Below are 22,177 nucleotides of genomic sequence, written 5' to 3' on the forward strand. Positions count from 1 at the left end.
ACAAATATGTTTTTGGTTTACCTAGACCCAGAGACAACACAAGGGATACCACAAACACATTTGTCTTCAAGCCTTCGGGTGACCTTTACCTGAAGACAACACAAGGGATACCACAAACACATTTGTCTTTGAGCCTTCGGGTCACCTTGACCTGGAGCTAACACAAGGGATACCACCAACACATTTGTCTTTGAGCCTTCGGGTCACCTTAAACTGGAGAAAAACACAAGGGATACCACAAACACATTCGAGCCTTCAGGTCACCTTGACCCTGAGATAACACAAGGGATACCACAAACACATTTGTGCTCTTGCCTTTGGGTCACTTTGACCCTGAGCCAACACAAGTTCCTGAAAACGACTGTAAATACATACAATTTTTTTAGTAATCTTGCTAAAAGACAAACACAAGAGAAAAAACAAGAAAATTATTAAAACAATATCAATGATAAGACCAAAAAAAACTTGAATTTTGTCCAAAATTGTTTGACTGAACGAATCCTTTTTTGTAGCATCGATATGAAGAAAGTGTTGAAAAAAACTGTAATGTGAGGTCAATTTTTACACTGAATTGAAGGTCATACTTGAAATGCATATTTTATCTGACATACATTGGCTAGTTTTTTAAAATGATACCTTCCTTCTTTTTAAATTAAAAAAGTCTGCTGGGTTTTTTCAATCAGGAGATTGATTTACGGAATCAATCAGCCCGACTTGATAAATAGCTGAGTCAGGAATCACTCTGACCTTTAACACAACATGTGCATCTGTCTTAACTGTCCTGGTCGTCTAGTTAACATGGCGAGGGAGGGAGGATGGACGTGGAAGGGAGGGGGGAGAAGGAGGAGAAGAGAAAGAAGGAGGGAGGGAAGAGGGTGTGTAACAGGACACCAGTCTCTTCTCTCTCCTCCCTCTCTCCAGTCCTCGTCTCTCTCAGTCAAGTCTGCGCTCCGAGCTTCTCAGATGGAATAGCAGCATTTTTTTTTTTTACACCCCAACACCGGAGGGAAATTTATTGGACTTCTTGAATCGAAGAGGAGAAGTTGAAGCAGGACTGGAGGAAAGTCATCCAGGACAGGTGAGTTTTTTGGGGGGGTTCATCTGGACTGGATTTATGGGTCTTACCTGCTCAACTGTGGGGAAGAGGTGGATGAGCGGAGCAGGTGCAGGGATCTCTGGAAATTAAATTAATAATGTGATTTATCCTTATTTACTTTAGATTTCAATAACAATGGAGGGTTGGATTTTTATGTTGCATCTCAATATCTACAGGGTTTTGAACACATCTCTCAAGTGACGAACATCTACTTAAGTTATTCATATTGCAGAATTAAACACAGAGGAAAAGGACTCAAATATAAATGAACTCTGTCTGTCCTCACAGGCATCACAGGCGACTCTCTTTTCTTTTCTTTTTTCTTCTTCTTCTCCATGTGTTTATAATATCAGCCGGAGCAGGTAAACAGTCGCACAGACAGAAGCTACGCAGATTTAACTTTCATTAATCCCACTTACCGGTGGAGAAAGTGGCGCCATGGAAACTTCATCAAGGGGGGAAGTTTTTTTTTTTTTTAGTGTACACAATCATCATTACACCTTCTCTGGTAGCACATCTCTCCGCACACTCTGGATGACCGGCGCTCGGTCACAGAGATTCCTGGCCGCCTCACTGGAACTTTTTTTTTTTTTTTTAAAGGGGTTTTGAAGTAATTCTACGCACGTGGCGACAAGGAAATTAAGCTTAAATAGAGGAAACGGGCGACAGTTATGGGGGGATGATCTCATTCAGATGGTCCGGGGGGGTGGGGGGGGGTATTTGTGAAGCAAAAAAGGGACCCATCTAAACCTGAGCCGCCACCGGGATGTCACGGGACACTTGGAAGCCGTCTAAGGACCCGGGGGTTGATGGCTCAAGCAGCTGTGAGATCAACATTTACCAGCCAGAGACACTGTAGCCGACACTCCTGGGATCCATTGAAGGGGTTTTGTGGAGGCTCATGAATCACACCACCTGATTCCACTTGAGTATTTTTGAAAGGATTGGCACTTTCATGAGGATGAAAGCTTTGATTTAATATTGACTACTACTACCTGAGCTGAATCTTATTAGTATTTTTGATATTATACTGGAATCACTTGTTTTTTGGTGTCTGTAACTAGACCTGCAGGTGTAATGGACACCAATGAATGAATGAATTCCATTGCACGATGGTAAAAAATTTGAACATCTGGTCCATTGGACGTGGAAAATGTACCAATGTCTAAATCATTTCAGGCGGTCCTGCTTTCCATTTGTTTTTCTGGAGCCTTTCTTGTGAGAAAGTGACAAATTATTTAAAATATTTCTGGATCCAGGTGGTATTTTGTATTGAAAATCTAAATGAAATATATTTTTCTTTTTTTTAACCCTTGCGTTATCTCAGGGACAATTCGAACCGAAGGCCTGAAAATAACCCAAAGGATACCACAAACACATTTGTTATCGAGCCGTCGGGTCACAATGACCCTGAGATAACACTGAGAATACCACAAACACATTTGTCTTTGAGCCTTCGAGTCACCTTGACCAAAAGACAACGCAAGGGATACAACAAACACATTTGTCTTCGAGTTTTCGGGTCACCTTGACCAAGAGACAACGCAAGGGATACCACAAACACATTTGTCTTCGAGCCTTCGGGTCACCTTGACCGAATTTATCATAATTAATCTTCCTAATTTTAGCATTTATTCTTCTTGACATTCGCTGTCTCTTCTTTCTATAAACTGGTGCTGTGTCTCAAATCGCCCTCTCAAAGTGCACTGCTTTACAGTACACTGTAAGACAGTGAACTTACTTGCGCAGTGCTCAAATTCTGACTGTCTTCCGAGGGTAGTATTGTCTCAAATGAAACACTGCCGCTACACACTTACAGGAAATGACTTTTTCTATTACTTTTTAACCAGTTGAGTGCGCTGAACGCGCTCGTGCACTCAAACTATTAAGTGCAGAAGTGCGTGATTAGGGACACATCCCGGGTGAAACTATTACAATGATAGCAAACAGTGAATTTGCCTTGACCAATCTTTTGCCTTCTAAATAAAATATAAATGTGTTTTATGTTATTCTGCAAAACTCACCACTTTCTATTACCAATCACATTGGTTTGGTGCAGTGGTCTCGCAGTGTGGTCCTATTAGCTCAGACAAAATATTTTATATTTTTTATTAATCACATAAGAATTCAAATTAGTAATGTACAGAAAATGTGGTCTCCGAAAAATGTCAACGAAAAACGAAAAGATGACATAAGAAAAAGCACCCGCCTGGATAAAGCCAACTTAATACTGGAATCCTCACAGCTCAAAAGGAAGTCATAGCTGAAAAGTGTGACAGTTAATCTTAATGTAGAACATCTTTGAGCGTCTGAGATCAGCTCCTTCCATGCATCTGTTACAAGGTGATGCAACATCAATACTTTCATTCTAAATACCTTCTTCTTCTGGAGCACCCCAAATATTCTTTTTGTTTGCTATTCAAAAATAGCGATAATTCTGACCCGCTCCAGTAGAAGAACTCACATTTCCCCGATCCTTAAAACTCTTAACTGGCGAGTATTTACATTTTTGCATGGGTGAAACAGGTGTGCCAAGATCTAGATTTGCAATAATTGTATATACATAATTATTCATTCGTTTTATCGGACCTGTGGTGGCAATACAGTTATTGAACACGCTCGCACATCACACACAGAGAGAGACGGTCCATCATCAGGTTGCTTAAAACCAGATGGATGTTTGGAACTTCCACCAAAAATGTTTTCTTATAGTTTGTTTCATTTCTCCACTTCGACAAAAGTAAAGATTGCATTTCTTGCTCCCGCTAGTTCAAGGGAAAATGAGACACAAGCTGAAGCTGTGTTTAGAAGACGATCACAGACATCTTACAAAAGACTCACAAATCTGCTTTTTGACTTGTTTTGTACCCAGATGGAATTTTTTTATTGCGTCCCTGTGTGTGTTCTTTTCTTATGACCATGAATATTTCAGTGCACATCAATAAGCCATGACCACAGAAATCTGGTAACTTTAAATACAATCTTAACAAACCTATGTTTTCCTGTCAAAAAAGTCATTCTATATAACCTCCAATATGATCTACACAACTACACGTCATACATGGGTGTGACACAGGTTCACGCTCTGTTTGGCTGAGGGGGTTCGTTCGGGGGTCCAGTACCTGCCTCCCATCAATAATTGAACTGTGTATGTCCTGTTATAGAAGAAAAACACGACGATGTAGGGTAGACGGTTTCACCGGTGCGTCTTTTGCGCAGATTTATCTCATACATTTTTCAGGCGAGTGCATCTGCAAAGATAAAAGTGTCTGACAAGTTGTTCACCCAGAGCAGTCTGCCCGACAATTTAAGGGTGTGGAGGAGAGTGGTTCTCAGTATATCCAACTGATCTTTAAAGAATGTATGTTTTAACGTATGGCTTTTTTTTTATCTTAGTGTCCTGAGGCTTGTGTAAATAACCGAACTGTTAGAAAGGGGTTTATAACGGTTGACTGACTCAAAGGGATGTTGGGGAGATGACTCATGAGTGAGCCCAGTTTGGATCATTCCAGAACCTCTTATGATTCATAAAGTTTTTGCTTTTGAAACTACCGACCCGATCAACAGATTTGTTGTTGTTGTGCCACATATTAAAAAGCAACAAGCTTTAAATAATCAGAAATGCAATTTAGAGCTTTACCTATTAGTACTGATGAGTTGATGAGGCTTCATAAAACAGCATCATGATACAGTGTCTTCATTTTGAACGACCACTAGATGTCACTCCATGTTTTATTGAATTAATATATCAGAGCCAAAGTCATAAAGCAGTGAGTGACATCTAGTGGCCTTTTAAAATGAAGACACTCTATCATGATACCTCATCAGCTGTTTCATGAAGCTTCAGCAACACATCACTACCTATCCCAGCTACTCAGGGCAAGAGATTCCGTGATAAGAAGGTCATCATCCTGTCTGAGGGCACATTTGAATTCTGTTAAACCTTTTCCTGTCTATTTCATGAGTCATCAAAAAATGTTGGGAATTTTTTAAATATTAATCATTAAAGTGTGAAATGAATACATTGAGTTTTCAATATCAATAATTAAACTACATTTTTGAAATGTTGTTACCAGTTTTGTCACTATTTCTGATTTGTTCGCTCTCTTTATTGCATTATAAACATTTTATAAAAAAATTTTTTTTTTTTCTTCAAAAAATATAAATTTGACTGTCCTTAAAAAGTAAAACATTTAGGTGCGTGAAACATCACATCAGTGTCATTGGCTTGTTTCAGAATCTGAATCTGAGTTATTTTTATTGCCATTATTATTAAACATAAATAATACTAATAGTATTGTAGCTATGTATTTAGTATAGTCATAATATTCTATGTTACTCTTTATCCTTCTCTTTTTGTTATTTACTTTGATCTTTGTTCTTCTAAGTATATTTTCACTTAATCATTCCTTGCACTTTGTTCTTTTTTTGGACTTTGTTCTTGTTTTTAATGAAACTATCGTCTGCTGTGAACTGGAAACCTCATTTCCCAAAGGAAATCTCCAGAGGGATTAATAAAGTTTTTTCTGTGTCCCATACATTGTTGTTTTACTCATCTTTTGCTAGTTTTTAGACCTATTTTTACAGTAAACTAAACCAGAACAACCACCAAGAGTCACAAGCTAATGCTAATGCTATTGCTAGGATTTTATTTTCAAAAATAAAACATCTTCCAGAGAGCAACAATCAATACAACTGATATGATATAATAGCTTCTTTTTGGGAGGCCCAGTACTAAATACCTCATGGACCAGTACCAGAAACCCCACCCAATGGTTTGGGGACCTCTTGCTTCCACACTTAACATCTTTGATTTTGTGCTACAAAAACATTGAAAAAATGTTGTTCATGGTGTTGAATTTGATTCGTTCCCAGATCCGACCCCTGGAAGTGGTGACTGTCGTACCTCAAGGAAGACAGTCATGGGTGAGCCAGAGGTGTCGCTCAGGTCACTCCTAGCGATGGCTCTTCCCTTCCTGACTCTCTCCATCGTCTGCGCCGCCGCCTCCGTCGTCCCGCAGCCGCTGCCAAGAGTCTTCCTCTCCTTCGAAGGTAAGATCGAATCAACCGGCGCAGCATGCTGTTGTTTTTCCTCTCCGTCGTAAAGAACTCCACGCTTTTACTTTCATCACGGAGTAAATGAGGCACAGATTACGATCATGACTCATTTATTACGCGATCACTCTAATTCTCTAGATTTTATTAGCCTCTGAGGGAGGTGGGATCTCTGTTTTTGTTGCAGCCTCGTGCTTTTTAATTTGATTTATTTAATGAATTTCCCATGCTGGCGTTTAGCTTTCATTGTATCCTTTAAGATATCGCATCTTTTGATGAAGCAGGAAGCTTTTAAACTAAGTAATTGTGAACATAAATTGGGTAAAAGTCACATTTTCTAGTTCAATACGGTAGTGATCTCCACTAACTTTTCAATATTACACTAATCACAACCAAGAACCAATGAGTATCTGCAATGAAAAATCATTTTACATAAGTTTGTAACATTAAAATAAGAGGGTGGACATTTTTTTTTGGTTAAAAAAACATAATTAACCCACGTCGCTGATGATGTGGCTTTGGGGGAGAGCCTGAAGAAAGGTTGCAAAAACTAGTCAACCCATGCATGAGGTTTCATGAAACAGCTGATGGAGTTTCGTAAAACAGCTGATGAGGTTTCATGAAACAGCCGATGAGGTTTCATGAAACAGCCGATGAGGTTTCATGAAACAGCCGATGAGGTTTCATGAAACAGCCGATGAGGTTTCATGAAACAGCCGATGAGGTTTCATGAAACAGCCGATGAGGTTTCATGAAACAGCTGTACAATTTATCTTGCGGAAAATGGATCCAACAAAAAAAAAGATCAAGAACAAGTTACATTCATTTCTGTGCTAGTTACGACTTGTGTTCTTTCAATGTAAAATCTTGGGGCTCAAAATGGATCTTTTTTTAGGTGCTCAGTCTTGGCTTGTAGAAAACAACATAACAGATGAGTTTCAAAAACACCACAGCGATAAAAAAGACAAGTAGAAAAGAAACCTCAGAGCTCAGGCAAAGTATGTCTGGCAAGAATAACATAAGGACATTATTTTCAAGAAGGAAGAAAACAATTTCCAAAATACAGTCTTTTGTGTATGATTGTTTCTTAGAATTCTTGATTGGTTTTGCACCTCCTTCCGTCTTATATATATATATTTTTTTTTTCTTTTATGACACCACAGTTCCACCTGTCATACCGCAGTCATTGCGAAAACATCAATAGCGAACCACAAAGCTGTAACTGCAACAGTTTGATCATAAAACTTGCAACATATTTATTGTTGTTTTCTCAACAACAACGTACATTTATTTCTTAAACGTGTTCTAAATGTTTTTCTTATTCATTTAGTGTCGGTGTAGATTTTTTTTTTTGCCCTAAAAATGCTTTCCCGTTTTTTAAACGACAAAAAAGAACTAAAAAAAAGATACATTTGTAGATTTTTTAAAAGCAACTCGTCTTTATAGCTACACAAAAATGTAATAAAAGTGGTTTTAGATTATTAGCTGCTGCTTTTACAACTAAAACAATTCGAATATCACTGACATTATGTGTCTTTGTCACTGAATTAAATATCCATGACTTACAGTTGACTTGTTCGCACAAGGAAAACAACTGTCATTATTTACTACTTTGGTTTCAAGGATACAGCTGTGTGTAAAAATGAAAAACTTCATGAATCCATTAATTTCCTAAAAGACTTTCGTCTTGAATCATCTTTAATCCAGGAGAGTAGCTGTTCTATTGACCCCAGACTGTGACTCTCACTTTCCTAAATACTTTCCCTCCCTGAGACCTTTTGTTTTCACTTTAATGCTTTCAATTTAGCTCAGTATATTCCGACATTCCTTTCACATTGGAGACGGTCTGCAGTCGAGCGCCAGGAGGTTCTGTTCTGCAGGCGATCTGAGTTTTCTGTTGAGTGAACGGGAGTGAATTACCGACTCGGTCCAGAAACACGACCGCTGAGGATACACAGAGTCACGGCCACGGGATGTTTTATGAAATGTGTTGTGTATCAAGTTCAAGGTTTTCGCTATTTGAACAGCATCGCATAGTTTTGAGTTTTATCGTCTTCTTTACTCAGTAAAAGTCGAGGACCGGATATTTCACTGCTGCATTCTTGGACACAGGTGGAATTTAGGTATGCAGGGAGGAGAAAGTAGGAAAATATTTTGATAGTATTCGGATAGTATTCGTTGCAGGTGGAGGCGCTTCATTGATGTCCGAGGCAGAGTAAAAAAGGGCTGATCGAGTCTGATTTACGAAGTTTGGCATATAAATATAATTCAAGCTGAAAATAACTTGATACTAGAGTGAAGTTTTTTCTAGTCAATACTACAGTATATATGTCAAGGTTTTAACTTGGTTTACAATGAGAAAGAACTTTAATTTTATTCCATAATTGTGTTACGAATATATATTTTGTTAAAGGCCATATATGTAGGGCTGAGGGGGCGTTTCTGGCTCCCCCTAGTGTTGGAATAGTGCAGTAGGATACTTTATTTCGGCTTTGGAATCAAGATAAAAAGTGATGTGTTTTATCTTCTTGGTGACTTGAAAAATATGTTTATTCTTCATATAAATCACTGTCTGTAAAGTAGTTTGTTGGTCACATGACACTCACAGAATCAGACGAAGTTACGTAAAGAAGATCTTGGTAAAAAAATAATAACTGCAGAGTTAATGAGTCGTGACTGATCAAAAATGAAAGCAGTCATTACAGAAAATATGAAAAAATACTAATAATAATGTAAAAATGTTAGGTATTGTCGCTTTAAAATAAGAAAACTCATTCTATGTTTTTGCCTGTTTAAATTTAATTTGATTTGAGCCATAAAAAGTGGGTTAAAAAAACGAAAAAGTTCCAGACAATCGTTAAAAATATATTTGCTTTCTTTATTATGTTTTGTTTCACACACGTGCTTCAAGTGGGGCAAAGTTCACGCGGGTGTCGACCAGATGGAAATAGGCGGAGCTTGTTTCCATCATAAAAAAAACTCATCTCAATGAGAGGAGTATCTGGAGTAGACAAAGACAAACGGCGGGGCTGACGAAGCACCTGCTGGGTGGTCAGGAGGTCAGGAGTCTGAAGACCAGATCCCCTCGTGCCCAGCTGTGAAGACCTGGTAATTATTATGTACCAGAGGTGACTCGACCGAGATAATAAACCATCAATCAGCTGTCACTCAAAAGATCAGGAATATCTGCCTCCGTGTGTCGCTGCTGAAACTCTACCCCCCCGAGGGTGGGGGGGGGGCGAGTGGATCCCATCCACGAGTTGCTGTCTCCGACATTCCTCGTGCTCTCGGGCTTCTTACCCCGGAGTTCTATCTTCAGAGTCGACCCGACCACAGTGGCGACCACAGCCTGTCGGAGAACTTCTTCAGGACGATCTGAGCAATCTATTTGTTTAACTTCTGGCTACGGACAAACATCATGATCAGTCCCAGCAAACTTTTGTTTTCTGTTTACATCCTCTCGGGGTCTGAGTTTCCCCGAAAACATTTTCCTTTTTTTTTAAACATTCCAATAACATATGTAATACAAACAAAGGGTGACTGACGGTGACATCATTCCGGTTCCAAGCACAGATGGGATGCAGTCGTCGGTGACTGAACATCATGGAAGTGTATCATGACCTTTAATGAGAAACTGGTGATCCAATATTCTCCTTGAGTCATTTCTGACATTCCTCGACCAGAGTGTGCTTTTTTTCATCCAAACTTCTCTACATGAGGTAGTGATGTGTCGATGAGGCTTCATGAAAAAAGCTGTTTCATGATACAGTGACTTTATTCTGAAAGACCACTAGATGGCACTCTCTGTTTGTAAATAATGCCATGTTTCATTGAATTAGTAGATCAGAGCCAAAGATTAAAAAGCAGAGAGTGACATCTACTGGTATTTCGATATTAAGTATCATGATACATCATCAGCAAATAAATAAAGTTTTTTTTTTTTTCAAATCAATTTAGATTTTTTCACCATAGTTTTTTGATGATTTATTATGAAGAAAGTGTGTTTAAATTAATTATTAATAATTAAATGTTTTATTTTAGTATTTACTGCATTTGTTCATTTTTGTGTTGCAATTAAACTTCTAGATGGCAGCAGTCATTACATTCTCCCCAGCTATAATAACAGAAATCGAGCAAGATCCCGACAGTTACTAAGGACGAGAGGATACAGTCTTTTCAGCTGATGTTTGTACTTATTTTGGTTTCAAAACAAATGAAAGCACATCTTGACAACTCGTTCCACATTCGAACATACAAAAGGCTTCTTGGTTCTGGCCCTGGCAGCTGGAGTTCTTTTTTGTTTAATTGTACTTTTTCATGTTTCCATGGACCCTACAAAGGACACAAGGCCCCAAGCAACATTACTCCTAGGATCCTTGCAACACTCCCTCAAGTCCCTCTTCCAAGTCTTTGTCTTGTCATGTGCAAGGTAACAGCAAGACATGGTTTGACAACAAAAAGAATCCATATTAAATTTAACTCAGCTCTCTCTTCAATGCTCCCGGTCGGTCCGAGCAATTACTTATCTGCCACCTCCATTAGAACTGGACCACTTTAGATGCTAACACTCAGGAACGTATTGATTCCCCCATCAGTCTGAGTCAAACCTGGAAAGACAGTCACAAGTGATTCTCTCTTTCCTGTGCAGTGAAGCGATTTTCATCACCTTCTAGATTCATGAATTACACCATTCTTTCAAGAGCATAGAGCAGTGGTGGGACATTACATTTCCTCAGGAGCCACATTCTATACGCTTTTGTGGTGAGGGGCCAACATGCAAAAAAAAGGATGGGTGGGGGGCGATTGAAGTGATAAAGTTTAAATATGTTAAAATTGTATAAAAGTTTTGGTGTAAAAAAAAGGTTTTACTTTTAATAAAATAACTTTTTTTTCCCAAATGTATTTTTTTTTTTTATATATTCACTCAAGTATTTTTATAGGGGAAGTAAATACTACACAAATTACAAAATTCCTAAAACTAAAGACACACCATTGTCATCTATAGAGAGTAGTAATGGCTGACAATAGTAAATACAAAATAAAACATGTTAAAACGATTTTTTTTAAATAAATAAATGAAAAAAGTCCCCTTTGCCCTATTATTGTATTGTAATTTTGGTTAAAATAAAATAAAAAAGCATTTTATAAAATAACTTTTTTCCCAAATGTTTTTTAAATATTCACTCAAGTACTCTTTTAGGGGGGAAATCAATACTCACAGAAATGGCAAAAAAACAAAATACCATATGATCATATTTATAGAGTAGTAATGACTAATTGAAATAAATACAAAATGAAATAAAGTTAAGTTAATGTTTGACCAGAGGGACAATGTTTGGAATGGTCGCTGTTTGATTTCGCTTTCTGCACAAAGTGTTTTCTGCCACTTTAACAGTGGATTCATTCCTTGTATTGAGAATGATCTCAATCCCTATAATGGAACTGAAAATACTGCGTAAACCACTGATTTGAAAAAAGGTTAGCAACATACATTTTTTTGTAAATGTATAAATGGAAGCATTATTTACTTGTTCAGTCATTTAGATTTGCTTTTAAATACAAACAGTTCTGAATTATGGAAATACAATCAATATGAATAAATTAATGAAAAATAAAAGAGGAAAAAAAAAGTTGAAAATAAAATAAAATGAAAATGAAATTGTTTTTAATTTCTTTTAGCTTGTTTATTTCCACTTTGTGTATTTATATATTTAGTTATTTATCCTGGTATAATTTCCTAAATAAATGGTTTGATCTGAGATAATGTTAGGTCCTATCAAACAGTACAGTGTCCAGTAATACAGCATATTTTTCAACAGTTATGTCAATAGAAAATAAACAAATCCATCCTTAATTCCACGGAAAAGACAGTGGAATCAGCTCCGACTGCTCCGGGGTCTGTGTTTACGACGAGGCTCATTTAACCTCATCAGCGTCTCTGCCTGCTCTGGCAACAATCCAGTGTCCGAAGACGAATGAAAGCAGAAATATAAACAGTTCATCGTCGGTCTATGATGGATGTTTACAGGAGAGCGAGTGGCCCTGAACGTGCTTCTCTTTGAATAATGTAGACAGTGTATGCAGCGGGAGACACATTAGGGATGGATGGAGAAGATGATGGGAGTGTCAGAGCTCTCCCCCACATGGTTCATTCATGGTCTGGAAAGAACCAGACACACTGATCTGGAGCCACAAATGAACACGTAGAACTATCGGGTGATTCTGCCGCGTGGTATTATTCTAAATCTTTTATCAAGACGAGCTCACGCCATGAGTTATGTGACCCCAGAAATATTTAGTCTAATCATCTCACCGGGTTTTCATCAGTTGGCCTGGTTATTACATCAGCCCAAGTTGTTTATATCTTTCAATTGTGTTGAGTTATTCCCATTTCGGGAATTTGTAATTCCCATTTACAGTAAGCCTGATTAAAGATCCAGAATCATGGACTTGAACCTAATTACTTGCTACTGCAACTACAGTCACGGAAGTATCTTTTTAAAAACATTTTTACACACAAGAAATAACTTTTACTTTTTTGTTTTTAGTCTATCTCTAAAGAATATACGATTTGTAAGTTTAAATTACATTTTTTGTATTTATTTGGAAAGATATATCTAACGTCCGTGTATGTTTTTAACATATTATTAAATATATATATTTGTCTTTTTAAATCAACAACGTTTTTTATTTTATTCGTAAATATATAGTTAACATCTTTGTGTGTTTTTAACACATTTTGAAATGTATATTTCCCATATGTGTAGGTTTTTTACTTATTTTTTTACTTTAAATATTTGTACATACATGTTTCAACTGTATGTCTTTAGAACATATTTTAAAATATTAATTTTGACATCTGTGTATGTTTTTTAACATGTTTTAAATTCGATTTTACATTTGTGTATGTAAAGTGCAAATGTTATGTAAATAGATTTTAACATCTTTGTACTTATACTACTACTACTACTACTTATAAAATATTTGTAGATACATATTTCAACTTCTGTATATGTTTAAACAGTTTTATGTATTTTTTTTTACATCTTTTTTCGATGTTTTTTTTTAAAGCAAAAGAAGAGTTGGTGATCACTTAAACGTATGTTTACCAAAAGTTTATGCTCAATTAATATGTATTTAATAAATCAAACAGACAATCAAATAAGAAAACAACTTCCTTGACACAACAATTGTCTTGGTTGATTGGTTGAAATCAATCTTATTTAAGATCTGATTTATTAAAGCTTACCTAGCAAAGCACTAACGCATTTTTTTTGTTACTTAAGTTAGATTTTCTTGAAGGTTCAGTCGATTTACTTTTGTTTTGCTGCGAGACAGACTGACAAAAATAAACACGATGATCACATAACCATAGCTAAAGTGATCATTTATAAATCTCTTAAAACCTTGAATTCAGTGTACGATTTTAAGGGTTGTAATTTTAGCGAGAAAAATCAAACGGATAGTTTATTTTCTTCCTTTCCCGTCGGGTCATAAAGTGAGAGCCAAGGCCGCACAACAGACTTCATGGATATGAGCAGAGGTTGTTTTAACAGCAGACCTGCTGATGTCACAGGCATCTGTTGAACACTGAAGCCTGGGAGGTCAGACTCTGTCCAAAATGAGCAAAGCAAGCAGAGAAGAAAGAAAGTCAAGCACTCTTTATATATAAAAATATAAGGAGCTCAAAGAATATCAATTTTAAAAGCTTCCTACTTATCACAAATGCGGCGAAAAAGACACATTTTTGGACCCTTTAAACCAAGAGTTTAGTCCCTCGTGCTACAAATGACTTAAAATGTAGGACCAGGGATCTTTCATAAGCTTAAGACAACATGAACAAATAAGTTGTTAAATGGTTGAAGGCATCCGTGGTATGTCTGACTGACGGCATATCGTTTTTTGGGGGGGGGGTCGGTAAAAGGTTGTGGGCTCAAAGGTCAGGGCTGACAGGAGACCTTTTCATAGAGTTGTGCGTCTCGATTTGTGCCGCAGTCGCTCAAAAGTCGACTCGCTGAGCTGTTTAAATTTGCATCGACATAACAAACCCCGGCGAAGTAATGTCGGTGATTATGGAAATTTCTTGGCAGCTTTAAAAGCCAAAGGTCTGTCGAAGTTGTCAGCGGCGGGCGAGCGGACGTGTTTCATATACCCGGAGGCTAACCTGCTGTGTGTTCTCCTCGTCTGGTCATTGAATTTTGGTTTCCCCCCCCCCCTGACTTCAATCACCTCTGTTGCCACGTGGAACCCCTCGCGCAGGAGGGCTCCGCCGCCCAGCTGTGGTGGCCTTAGGTCTGACAAGCTTGTGAGGTGTTTGACAGCAACTCCGCTTCTCTCCGTCATTCCTCTCATCCGACGTGGCCTGCGAAATGTTTCGAAACATTCCTGCTCGGCAGCTGCTCCCGAAGGTCATGGATGGCAGGCTATAAGAATCCTGCGTTTTTATAGGAAAGTCAAGGTTATTGGAAGCGACTGAGTATGAGGTGTAAGCATCGCTTCTAGGCTCTCTCGTGTATTCGCTGAAGGTTTTCTTTGACCCTCATCTCGTGCAGGAGACCCGAGGGGTCCCTCCCACTCGAAAAAATTAATAAAAGATTTACTGCCAGCAGAAACTGGAAGCCCACGCTGAGCAAAGGTGAAAGTTCACGGCTAAGAGGTGGGGTGACAGGTTGTGGGTAAACCAATGTATCCCCTCCCACACCCCGCCCTCCACTCCCTGACGTTTGACGGAGAAGCCAGGTGCTAATTGGGGGCGACCACGACCACGACCACGACGATCCGCTCGGACAGGTCGGGGTTCAAGTTTCGTCTCCCACTGGGAATGTCAGCCACCGCCTTAGAGGCTCTGCCATGGAATGACACCGGGAGGATATTATCACGCCATCGAAAACGCTTTCGAAATGTCGTGTTTGCACATGCCGTGAGAAAAGACGACAAAAGGACCCGAGACTTTCTGCGCCCGCCATGTGATTTCTATTTTCAAACGTCTGGAGAGGATTACGGGGGGCGACAGAGCGCGGTGTGGAAGTGAATGATCTGAGGTCGATATAATGTGGGGGACATTATATCGACCTCTGCCAAAAACTTCCATCGACGAATGTACCTCATAGTGCGCTCGGTCCATGCACGCTGTTTACATTAGACGGTGTAGCCCGTTGGGAATGCTGGGCATGTCTGCCGGACAGACAATCGGACGACTCTGTCAACCCACATAAGTCCGTCCTGGGTGGTCCTCTCCAACTGTACGGCGCTTTAACTTCCTGTTAGTGAGGAGTATCAGCGTCCATTCATCTAAGTATGTAATCTGGCAGGGAGAATGCATCCTTGTTAGGCTAAGCACCAAGAGTGAGAGCAAACCCTTCGCAGTTGCCAAGGATAAAGTCTTTTACTGGCACAGTGTGTAAGAGCGCGATGTCTTAGATAAGTGCAGTCATCCAGAACTCAAAACCTGAGTGTTCCGAGCCTCGCCCGGACAGGATTTGGGCACGGAACTTGAAGTCGGACCTTTAGGATGAAAGCGCTCCCATCTCCTCGGGAGAGATGAATTACAAGAGGCTGGCGTAAGCTCCTGCTTCAATATTTATCAAAGCGGGTGATTCGGGTCCTCCTTTAGGGAACCCATGGCAACTTCAGAACATAACAATTGTGTTCAACTAACTAGAAAACAACCCCAATTAGCGAAAGGTTAATTCATTCAAACTGGCTATTTAGGTAGAAAGTCAAGGCAAGATTTGTACTCGCTGGTGTTAATTAGGTGCAAGGACCTTTGTGGTTTTAGGTCAAGACATGTGTTAATGGAAAACTTGTGTAGCTTCCCGCTCAGCGGCTCAGCTACTGTCCTCTCGAATCAGACCTCCATTGTTTTGCAGTTTCGAGTGAGCAAAAGTCAATAATCTTTGCAGATGGGGATTTCCTCGACAAAACAAAAAGGAGCGCTCCCAAGTCTTTTTCAAAGTTGTTTTTCTCGGCACCAAGATGGAAGTTGTTGTGTCAGCCAAGTTGGAATTTCCGACACCGGAGGGCCAAAAGTACAAATAAGTTACAGAGCAATTTACAAGTAGATAAAGTTGTTTATTTTGGGATGGGGTGAGGCAGGGTATCCCACTTTATACCACGTCAAGATTGGAAGGGTACTCTCATACACTCTAATTTTCTGGCACAAAGACAAGAAGCGAAGTAATCATGCTGGAGATGGTCCAGATTTTGTTGGGTATGACCAGGAAGTAGGAGATTAGAATTGAGTACATCTGATGGATGGCTCTTGTGGATAATTTTGAAGGGCGAACTTGGGCCAGATCGCTTTGACACATGAAGATAAATGACTGTGTTTGACAGGAAGAGGATGAGAACCAAAGAACATGTGGTAAATGAGAACATGAAGGGGAACATGTGTGACTATAAAGGATTAAGGTTGTCGCCTCATTTCCAGCCATTAACTCAAAGATTGATAATGAGATGCGTGTCCAAGGGAATTGCACAAACTGAAAAGATGGGGACCCTAGCAGGTTTTCTTTAGGGTGCTCTTTTTGTCCTTAACTCATCCAGGTCTATGCGTTTCCATGGTAACGTCTTTACACTCTCTAGCTGCTTGTTGTCTCCAAATACAAACGGCTAGTTCTTGAAACTAGCTAGTCCCGAATCTCCTAAAAACTGGCCTCTCGTAAAAATTCAACCGCCACAATGGATCCCTTTTTTTTTTTTTAAATGTCGCAATCTGACAAACCACTCGTTGTACCCGCGTCCAGATCCACAACTGTGGACGCATTGTGTACTCGCTTCCGTGATTTCAACACTGTCAGGGATAATTTCATGCACGAGACATGAAGGGTGTGTTTCTTTTTTTCTTCCCTTCACAGATATGAAACCCACAACAAACCAAACAGCAGTCGCTGTTTTAAATTAGAGTTTCCTTTGCGTAACTGCTGTCGTGTGTAGTATTATGTGTGTCTCGACAAACATACACACCATGAGCGTTCGTTCGACCGTGTCTCTTTCGTTTTTTGTTTCGTTTTAACCAAATACCACGTGAAAGTTGGCTGTGAAGTCAGAATTTCAAGCATGAGCAAGGTTAAATGCAGTAAACAATATAATTAAGGTAAGGTAAGGTAAGGTAAGGTAAAACTTTATTGATCCCTCAGGAGGTCTCCTTCGGGAAATTGTTTTTTTCCAATAGCCAGCAATTTTTCATAAACAATAAAAAATAATACATAAAAAATAAAATAAGAAGAAGAACATAAAGAGGAAGAACAAGATGACACAATCTAAGTCTAAAGATAAAGATAAAGAACATAGATCAAAGAAAAACAACAAAGACAAAGGATACAAATTAACATAGAACAGAACATCCAGATACTCTCACTCCACTCCTGCCCCCGAACTCAGAATTGTACAATTTAATAGCCCGAGGAATGAATGAGTCCCTGAGTCTATTTGTTTTGCACCTGGGTAGGAGCATTCGTGCACTCATTCTGCTTCTCTTCTCACTATATATATATTTATATATCATTATAGTTTTATATAAGGTTTAAAGATAAAGACAATAAGTCTACAATTAAAAATCATTCAATATAATGTGTTTTTGAATCAATATAGGTTCAGGAAATTACGTTCATGGACCCAATAAAAGGCTTTCATGCTGTCAAGAGTAGAATCAAATTGTTGTTTCCACTCCAAAAGGCACATGAGTGAAGTCAAAGACACACCCCAGTGGACTGCAAGAAAAGTCCACAGATAAGTTGAAGGCCAACCTGCAGTCATGCATAATAGAAAACCCACCAACTGTCAAACGCCGCTTCCTCTCTTTCTCTCCGTCTTTCCTGTCAACCACCCACTTGCGCTGTGAACAACAACCGCTGAAGTCCAAAACTATGATGAGGTCGTTTGTCAAGTTTTCCAAAATCGTCAGAACTTCCTTCTCTGTGAGTGTGGGTTCTGGCGTTCTATTATCTCATATTCACTCCGAAACATTGCGTCCACATGAACCGCATCGCACTCAACGTGTGGCTTCGTGATGACCAGAACGCACTGTTGACACTCAACTCCTCTGCGAGTGATCTCAGTGGGGAGGAATGCTATAAACCGTTCAGCTAATGAGCCACATGTGGCAGAAAGATTTTGTTTTCTCTGGGGAGAAGGAGACCTTTTTTTCACTCTGTGTTTGTCTTTGAATTACATGAAATGCTTTAGTAGAAACATATTACTACTTACTTATATTGATGCCAAACAAGTGTTAGAGTAGCCAATAAAAGTAATTGGACTGATGCCGTGAGCAGGTGCAGACGTCGAGACATTCTTTGTTGATTAAGTGTATGAGGCTGAAGTTGAAAATAGATTATGGAATTTATAATAAATTCAATATATTCTCCCAAAATTTTTACTTTTTCAACCCCCTGAACAGATCATTAGAGAACAATATTCAACTATTTACTCAAAAGATAATGGAATTTCCCTGTTAAGTCGAAATTTGACTTTAATAAATGTATATAATTTAACTTTGTGAGGTCTAAATAATAATTACTATTATAAATACAGCTTGTTCGAAAAAGAACATATTTGGTGATATATGATGTCATGTGTTTGGGACACATTGCTCTGTCCTTTTTTAATTTTATCAATATTATAAGAGGCCTTGACAATGTCTGGATTTTATTACAAAGGCAAATTAATTCAGTAGCAAAGAAGGAAATCTTGCTTGCCAAATAAAACCAGACAAAAGATTCAGTCAACCAAAAATTAAGCATCTGCTTTTGACAGATTGACAAAAAGCTCTGTAATTCCAAGAGAAAACTCTGAACACACAATGGTATTTAATACAAATTGCACACAATGGTTAAAAATTGTATAAAATACTTTTCAATCTAGTTTGTCTTATATTTTTATTCTTCTTTTAAATTCTTATACAAGGTTCCTACAGTTGCTTTCTTTAAATTAGTCTTCAACAAAGCAATATACGGCTAAATAATTAAGGAAGATTCAACTGATGAAAATTATTTGGGCCCTTTTCGATGAGTTTGTGAGCAACCAGAAGGAACGAGAAAAGCTGAATGGTGATTTTCTAATGACTGGTAATCCTTCAAAGATCTGTTTGTCAATCTTCCGCTCCGTCCTTCCCTCATCAGAGAAGGAAACCCCAAAGTATTTGAAATCCTCCAACTGGGGAAGGATCTCTCCACAACAAGGCTAAAGTATACTGTATAGTATATTCTTGTACTTGGTCACCGACGTTAGGTAGTGACCAAGTGAACAAGATCACAGATAAAAGACGCCAATACCCTAAAGATAAAGTAACAACCTCGCTCAAAACGATAGAGAATCAAAGTACAACTACTTCACATATTGAAAGGGCAAGTTAAGATGCCTCAGGTACATTTTTAGGATCCTGGACACTTTCCTCATATAACAAGGAAGAGACCTCAGGGCAGACCCAGGACCTGTTAAAAAAGACACATGTTTATGTGGGCAATTATTTTCACGGACCAACCTTCATATAAAAACGTTTTTCCACTAGTTAACAGGTTTATTTTTTGAGTAAACTTGACCTAATGGGGCATCTTGATGTGTCAAGAGTCACAGGATAATGTTACATCAGAGAAAAAATACTATCTTTTTTCAAAAACAAAGTATTTATCAATAGAACAGAGAATTATATAAATTATTCTTTCTTTCTGTTCGGCCCGGTAACAACTGTCTCATTGACCGGTGCCACGGGTTGGTTAAGATGCCCTTTATTGAATTCAAAATGGAAAGAAATCAATATAGAAACGGTAGAAAAGAGGCTGGTCAAGCATTCAACATGCAGTGAACCAGGAAGGATGGTTACATTGGTTCTCTAAGATAAAATAAGAATGAACGAGTAAATGCATTGATTAAAGGTACAGCAAATATTAAAAGGATCAAAAAGCAACAATCGCAAAAGTCGGATCTTGAACTGATATTAGTATAGACAAGATAAAACATATTTTCTTTGTTGTGTAAGAAGAAAATATATACCATTTTTTTTTATTAATATCTAAAATGTATCTTCAAATCCCAGTTAAGATTATATAACAAAGGTGATACTTAAATAATGAAAGTATCACCAAATGATTGAATCTAGATTCTTGTGTTAATTAAAGTTTAATTAACACAAGAATCCAGATTCAATCATTTAAAAGAGGACTTTGTTGACTAATACCAACCAGATTTTACAGGGAGGCCTCATGGGAAACTGGCCTGTGACTGGAGTGGTTAACTTCTCTTAAGATAAACATGTGGTGATCTTCTTCAACCGCCTACGGTGTGTGAGCTGCAGACCAGAAACAGCCAAATAGGCTCTAAACTTCAGGATACAGTGACTTTGGCCAAAGGAGGGGAAAAAAGAGGGAACTGGGTATGTTGGAGAGGATCACGTCCCACTCTCGCTCTCTCTCAACCCTTCCCTCCCGCTCTTAGCACTGATTGAAAAAGTGATAAATATTCATGAGTTTGTCTTTACAGCGAAGGCTTTTGATGGTATGGTGGAGAGTTCTTCATCTCTTGAGTAAATGGGCTGAAAATAACTGTCGGAAGATGTTTTTTTTTTTTTTTCCTGAACAATGTGCGCTTTAATGAGTTCAATCCTCTGAAGGAACTTGCTTTTTTTTTCTGGTCCACCAGCTTTAGTAAGAGTGTGCACGTTGAATGCAATAACAAATAACAGGTGCAGCATCAGGAGTGGAGAGAACTGCCAAGGTCAAGTCTACAAGAGTTTTTCTAATGGCTTAATGGATCCCCACATAAATGTGATTCAAATCGGCTAAGTAGTTGTGAGATAGCTCAGCTCACTCATACAAAAAAAGAAAGGTGTAGTTTACTTTAAATCCAGAGTAAATAAGAACAATAGCTGTGGGAAAGTATATTTAATTGTATCCCTTAAACTGGACAATGGAATTATTTGGTGGATTTTAATTGAAATGGACAAAGTTTTATTTCAACATTTGCATTTGTATGTTAAATTTGAAAAACAAAACTTATTTTTTGTTTAAGAACAACCACAACATAATAACTACAATAGCAGTGTAGCCTTATAATTGAATAATTGCCTTGTTACCTTATTTAAAATTCCAAATACCTTGTTTAAATAAAATTTGTTTTTTGATTATTTAACTGTAGTAAATAACAATGTTCCTATCTTGGAAATGTAGTCTTGTGGTGAAAAGGTGAAGTTCAGTCAGCCTGAATTATGATTGGACCATGAGTGAAAAGGGGGTCAATAGAGTAAAAAGCATCAGCTATGATAAACCTCCACATACACATTATCAGCAGGTGAAAAATTATGTTGATGTTCCATATAAGCTCCTTTAAAAGCTTGTGTAACCATGATAGAGTTTGCTTTGAGTGAAGTTTATTTATTTCGTTTTTAAAGTCAACTAATGTGAAAATTCAACTCTCCTGACTCACATTTTTCAAATGTTGAAGTCTTCCTCTCCAAGATGCAGTAAGTCCTTCATCATGACCATGTTTTAAACTTTACAAAGTTCTGGCCACGTCTGAAATCTCAGCAAACGAGAGGTTACGAGAGCGGAGTCCATTATGACGTAATAATGGCTCCAGCTGTAATCACGTCCCGCTTTGGAGACTTCCAGGATTGATGAGGAGCGGTGACAAACCTCGATGTTTGACCAATCGCAGTAGAGGTGTGGTTATGGTAAACAAGATTTAATCTCCAGAAAAACAGTGTTTTTAGTGGGCAGGGCTTAAGCACATTTTCTAATGTCAATATTTAAATGAAAAGAGAGTTTTGCACAAACAGACACGTACATTTAGATCAAGACATTAGTTGTGACCTATATGTTGTCATGTTTTAATATTATTAGTCATATCAAATTAAAGTTATATTTTTGCTAATAGTAGTGATTTCATCATTGATCAGTGACGTCCCATCGTTTCATAAAAATCTATAATTAGAATGTCATGTTCTCATCATTCAATTGTTAAGTCTTGTGGCTTTATTTTTTATTTTATTAACAATTCTTCAGTTGTGTGTGTGTGTGTGTGTGTGTGGGACAA

General features: G+C 38.2%; 1 protein-coding gene across 1 annotated transcript in view; it reads left to right on the forward strand.

Moving 5' to 3' along the window:
- The first annotated feature begins 6,003 nt into the window (after positions 1–6,003).
- sema3c (sema domain, immunoglobulin domain (Ig), short basic domain, secreted, (semaphorin) 3C) overlaps positions 6,004–22,177 on the forward strand; it is a 43,504-nt gene continuing 27,330 nt past the window's right edge. Inside the window, exon 1 of the mRNA XM_087786589.1 lies at positions 6,004–6,148. Within this exon, the coding sequence (XP_087642715.1) occupies positions 6,019–6,148 (130 nt within the window). The 5' untranslated portion in view covers positions 6,004–6,018. The remainder of the gene's footprint in view (positions 6,149–22,177) is intronic.

Source organism: Callionymus lyra, chromosome 3 (assembly GCF_982586985.1).
Source record: "Callionymus lyra chromosome 3, fCalLyr1.hap1.1, whole genome shotgun sequence".
Classification (NCBI taxonomy): Eukaryota; Metazoa; Chordata; class Actinopteri; order Syngnathiformes; family Callionymidae; genus Callionymus; species Callionymus lyra.